Here is a 6,260-nt window from a genome sequence, read left to right as displayed (position 1 = left end):
AAAAATGTTCTGAAGGTGGGAAAGGGTGGGAGGACGTCAGTTTGCACACAGTTGTTTCTTCAGATTAACGCACACACGAGTTAGTAACTGTAGATGTGTTTTAAAATTTGGTGCTATTGGGGTTTTAATTCTGGGAGGAATCCTCCTTTGAGAAGACAAAACCATTTGAAATGATAATGAAATTATACCACAATTCTTACGGAAATGAAAATCTTCAAGAATTGGAATTTCCTAACGCCAGGGCTTCTTAAAGCTGAAGCTTTGACAATGAACTTCTGTGCCACGAAAGGGAAGAAGGGGTGGGGGACACAAACACAGCGACACCGCATTACAGTAGATATTTGCGTCTGGTATCCTCATCCATAGTGAGGTCTACTACTTCTGGGGGCGAAGACCAATTCTGCTGGGGAGTGACAGCTGTCCATGATTGTGTTTGCTGAGTATTGATGTACTGTGAGCCTGAGCCATGCTTCCAGGAAGACACACTCTGAATCACACCTCCCCTGGGATGCACACACCTGTAGCAAGGCAAAAAAACAAAAAACAAAAAACAAAAGATTAAAGCCACTATTGAATCCAGGCAAAAGATTCTTAGCTCCAGTGGTTTATCACTTAGACATCTTATTAACATTTCCATCTCCAAAATGTCCTTGTGGATTTTCCACTTGTAGAGTCCATGACATCTTAAATACCCAGTAAACAAAGCTGAGACTAAACTTTAAATTTAAACTTCTTTGTTTAAATGATTAAATTATTTTTAAGAACTGAATTCTGCCAGTGGGTGTAAAATGTGTGTATTTTTATGCACATACCCACAGATCCCAAGGATCTTGAAGAAGTCTGCCCCATCATGGGTAGTACCACACATTATATTCAGAACCGTAGTTTCCTGCTAGTTGTTTTACCCACTGGACTTTTCAAAAGACAAAAAATTTAAGCGAGGCTTGATGAGACCAAGAGAAAAACTGTCGTTCTATATGAAATCAAAGCCATGTTCAAATAAGGACATGATGATACTTTCAGTACAATAATTACAAGAGACATCCTCTAATTACATCACTACAGCCATTACACTTGATCTTTCTTTGGTCGTCTTAACTGAAAATTACAAACATGCTGGGAAGTGCTCGCTGATAACAGTACAGCCCCACTTAAGCAAAAAAATTAAGCTTTCAGTGATTACAGTCAATGAGACTAAATAATGTATTTAAAGACAAGCACGTACTCAAGTGGCTTGCTGAAGTGAGGTACATATCGAGTTATTTGCACAGTATTTTTACCTATTACACTTACAACAGATATGTGACAATTTAAGTACAAGGTCGCCCAGAGCAGCTGTGGATGCCCCATCCCTGGAGGGGTTCAAGGCCAGGCTGGATGAGGCTTTGAGCAACGTGGGCTGGTGGGAGGTGTCCCTGCCCATGGCAGGGGGGTGGAACTAGATGACCTTTAAAGGTCCCTTCCAACCCAAACCATTCTGTGATTCTATTATTTGTTTTAATTTAAGGTAGTGCAATTTATTTGCTCTAGAAATACTTAGGTTATGCTCATCTCTCTTTGCTCTGCTTTAGAGTTTCATGAAACAGAATGGAAAATCTCATTCTCCAAGCTCTAACTTCTCTGAATATAAATGTCTCTTTTATTCTCAGATACACTATTTAGTTTCGGATGAGATGTTCAGAATTACTTTCTTATTACTTCTTCAGTCTTAAAAATACATACTTTATGTATCTAAAAGAATCAGGAGTAAGAGACTGGAACTCTAACAGCTGTAGGAGTTTTTTTTTTTCAAATCTTTCTTTTAAGAAGAAATATTTTTAAGCATAACTGACGTGAAAAGTTAGTAGCCAAAAAAAACTAAATATGATGTTCGATCTGAGGGACTATGGTCCATCATTCTGACACAGAACAGTTCTCAATGCTTAGACAAATCTAATACTAACTTTTCTCCCTGAAGACGACACAAAGCAAGCTATAAATTATCTCATAGAAATGATACCTGGCAAAAATAAAGTGTTTATCTTCAAACAAGTCACACAGCCAGCCAACAGCCAAATATTCAATCAAACCTTAGCCTAGGGAACATGCTTTCCAATCTGGAACTAAGGGAAGATACCAAGTAAAGGCAACCAAAAAAGAAGGGGGGGAAAAAAAAAACCCTTGTAAAAAAAATCAGAGGAAGATTGTTTCATACACGTACATGATAAAAAAAATAAAAATTTTACTGGAAAAAAATTAAACAGAAAAACATGACTTTGGTGCCCTAAGTAGATGCCAAGTAATATTCCAAGGATGAGAAACGCCACCAAGTCACTAGTGATCTGAAAACTAAGAACGATGGACAAACTCTAGGGTGTCACATCATGCCAGTCCAACGATGACATGGAACATGGAGCACGATAAAAAACAGTGTGAGTGAAAGAACGGAATCCAAACACCATACTAACCAAGCATGCAAAAAATACTGATCAAAAACCTAACCCTTTTCCAAACGACAACCCTGTCAGAAGCCCATCAATACTTCATAACTGCAAGCCTAGACCTGCAAAAGAAATAAAATTCTAAATAGGATTTGAACAACTGAAATGTGCGAATATTCAACGGAGCCAGTAAGAACTAGTCTTCAAGAGATGGCAGATAAACTGATTTTAAACAGCAGCTCTGCATTTACTTAGCATTTCCACTCTTCTACACGGTAAATATTATTGAGGCAAGCAGCATGGAAAGCTTTTGAACAGGGAACCTCAAGGAGAAGTGTTGTCTGTACATAGTGCTAGATGAATTTACACGAATTAGTATTGGAGGACAAGTCCACGCTGCTTATCATCAGGATAAAGATCCTCTAAGCCCTAGGTCTGCTGGATAAACAGCCAGGAGAGCTACTTCCTAAGGAATTAGGATCTTCCAAGAGTTAGCCATGCAAAGACTTCCACTATTCTAAAAGCAAAGACTAAAGGAAAGATCACAGACTAAAGATGAAGAGTACCATCAAAAATTGCCTATCCAGAATAACAGCTGAAGCACAGCTGGACAGTTTTCTATCAGAGCTTGAGAGAAACCTCTGGCTTCCTTGCCCTCATCTGCTTTGGGGGTTTGAACTCTCTTGTATCTTGAAATAAAACCAAGATTCATAAGGATCCGATTTTTAGTCTACAGAGGCTATCTTACGGCATTAGTCATTGAAAAGTTGGTAGTATTTTTACAACTACTGATTAATTAAATAAACTGGAAGCTGATTAAAGGCATAAAGTTATTAATTTGAAAGAAAACAACCACCCATAATTTTTTTAATGTCTTTGCATATTCATACTATGCCCTTAAAATCTGAGTTCCTAACAAATGTTCCTGATGTGTTGTAAGAGTCGGTTAGAAAATCAGCTTGTCTCAACCTTGTCATTAAGGACATGACATGCCCAGTTAGACTATAGGGTCCTTTCCTATGGATTTGATCCAGCCTGGGAGCAAGACTCATCTCGACAGGCCTGTTGCAGCAAAGTTACAATATCATGATAAAATCTCCAGGGTAAAATAAAACACAATTGCCACTTTCTGAGACAAAGGCGCGGCTGGCGTGCAAAGAACTTGTTTCCCCGGCAACGCACCCTGGTACTGGTACAAGATGGATTGGTGGGGGACGGAGTGAAACGGTCTCATTCCATGGCCCTGCCCTGTCCAAGACTATCTGTACCTCTGTAAGGACGGGAACAATGAGCTGCAGGTGCCACGGCTAGCCAACCAGAAAGATGGCAGACACCGTGCCAAGCACTGTGACGAAATCTTTACCCTGAGGAGAACTTTGCTTGTTATAATGTCATTATAATACCAAAACACACTTCTATCCCAAAGGCTACCCGCCTCCGAGGCAGAGGAGGAGCAAGGTGTGTAGTTTAGCATAAAAGGTCATCCCCTTCAACCTAAAGTTGAAGCCTTCCCCACCAAGGATCGACGACAATCGATCGTTAGGACTGGCGGGATGCTGCTGGCTCCGGGCCAGGGGGACGCCTTGGACCCGCGGTGGTAGCTATATTCCTCTTTTCCTCTTTTTACTTACTTTTCACTCCCTTTATCTATCGCACGTCGCTTACGGACACAATAAAGTTTTTGCTGTTTAGCTGAAGCTAACCCCTTTTGGCGTGGTCGCCTTAATTTTGCACTTAGAGATCTCAGCAAAGAACCATCACGAGTCCTTAGTGGACCGTGACATGTGTATAAATCTGTATCTCAGTATTTGGTATTTTAATACTACATGTTTTGCCTCTTAATGTTTGATATCAAATCACAAGCTTAATCTGAATACAGATGAAGTTGATAATGTTCTAAAGAAAAACACATTCTGACATTGCTGTGACCAGTAGAATAGAAAAAACAAGTGCAATATTTGCTATCTTTTGGGCATCAGTCGTGGATGGATAACTACAGAAGTGGAAGTCAACAGGTTTTTTTTTCTTTATTATTTTTGGCAATACAGATATTCTGATAAAAAATGAGAGATCTATTAGAAGTGAAAAAAGCAAGAAAAAGGACTTCATACCTGGCATGTTCCTGAACTCCAACAATCTCTACTTCACTATCAGAAGAGGCGATATTAATTTCTTCATTGATCTGGGCATTACCAGGAGAGGTTTTGCCACTTGCAAGGAAGCCTGGATCCAAATGACCTATAGATGGAGGAAATGCAAATACAGCCAAAGTTTAGCAGCTTACACAACTCAGAAATTAGCTGGAAAAGGAATTTCCCAAGCTAACAAAAAAAAGACTGAAATACTGAGATCAGAAAATCAAGATCAAGTCACCCAACTTTAAGTACATCCCCTGGTAGAGGATGATCACTGGATGATCAGTCAATGGTACTGTGGCAAAAAAAGCCTAAAGGCTGGAGAGAAACATCACACACAACAAGGAAAATTAATTTAGGTGTTTTTTTTGGTTGTTTTTTTTTTTTTTTTTAATAGGGGAAGCTACAAAAAAAAAAAAAACCAACAACAAAAACAAACCCATCAGGTTCTGGTCACACTGATTCACACATCTGCTCCAACTTTATTACAAATACTTGAAAAAAAAAATTGTTTTTCCTAAGTTTCATTTACAACACTTGTTTTTTTTTATTACAGTTCCTCAACACTATCCAGTTCATCAGTCTGTCAAACAACAAGTCCTCTGTAAATACTCACAATGAGCGTGTCAGGTTTTATCTTTTCTGCCAAGTACTGCTGAGAAGGTTCTTCACTGGAATTAGTGAAGCTCTGTTGTGACTTATTAAGTAACACTTGCATGGAAAAACACAAGACAGCCCATATAATTATTTGTTTTACAGAAAATACATTATTTTTTAAAAAATCAATTAAAAAATAAGATTTTGATAAAAAGAGGCAACTTCTACATTTTTTTTCTCCCTTAAAAAAAAAAAATTATTTCCACTATCCCTCTTTGGCAGGAACCTGAGCGGCCCCGAAGCAGATGAGACCACCTACTTCTTGGAAACCACTCACTCAGCTGTATTACACAGAGGAAGAATCATTTGTCGAGCAGGAAATTTGAGATTAGAGGAATATATTATGTAGATCTAGTTTGACTGGACACCTCTTCAAAGACGAGAAGAGGGGGATGCAATAATGATTCACAGAATTTCAAAGGTGTGTGAACATGCAGAACTGATTATACCCCTGGGTAGATCAAGAGGACATAAAAAGAAGAAATTAAACTTAAAACGAGTGCCAGGGAAACCTTCTAATGTACTTAAAGTACTTGGAAGAGATGCAAATACAGGGGCAGAGACTATACTGTATGTTCAGTTTTTGGAAAGTGAAGACCCTTAGCAAGGGAAGGAAACCCAGGTGCTGCCATGCGCCCGAAGGAGGAGTTTCAACCTCAGAAGACAAAAAAGGATTTGTCAGCTGAGCTCCAAATGAATTAATAGCCCAGGCAGGCTTTTCCTAATGTTACAGTTCAGCTGAATATTTCCTGGCCAAAATATCACTGACTGCCACAAACTCCCAAAATGGGTCACGGGCATTTCTTTAATCGAAGTGGCTGGGCACACTGTGAAACATGAAATGGAAGTACTCAGAGGCTTTGATTCATGGGCTGGCGATGCAAACTGGGAGACTGATGTGGTCACCACCCTAGTGATTTGCACCGTCCCACTCCTGAACATCGCTGCTGCTATAGCTCAGGCAGAATCACAGAATGGTTTGGGTTGGAAGGGACTGAAAAGGCCACTGAGTTCCCACCCCCTGCCATGGGCAGGGACACCTCCCAAT

General features: G+C 39.6%; 1 protein-coding gene across 1 annotated transcript in view; it reads right to left on the bottom strand.

The window, feature by feature from the left end:
* Positions 1 to 328: 328 nt before the first annotated feature.
* LOC104463902 (uncharacterized protein C18orf25-like) overlaps positions 329 to 6,260 on the bottom strand; it is an 11,854-nt gene continuing 5,922 nt past the window's right edge. The window contains exons 4-5 of the mRNA XM_010076415.1: positions 4,532 to 4,658; positions 329 to 518 (exon numbers count right to left, since the gene is read on the bottom strand). Of these exons, the coding sequence (XP_010074717.1) occupies positions 329 to 518; positions 4,532 to 4,658 (317 nt within the window). The remainder of the gene's footprint in view (positions 519 to 4,531; positions 4,659 to 6,260) is intronic.

The sequence above is a fragment of the Pterocles gutturalis genome, unplaced genomic scaffold (genome assembly GCF_000699245.1).
Source record: "Pterocles gutturalis isolate BGI_N339 unplaced genomic scaffold, ASM69924v1 scaffold43401, whole genome shotgun sequence".
NCBI lineage: Eukaryota > Metazoa > Chordata > Aves > Pterocliformes > Pteroclidae > Pterocles > Pterocles gutturalis.
Note: the sequence above shows the minus strand (reverse complement) of the source record. Positions and strands in the feature narration are given on the sequence as shown.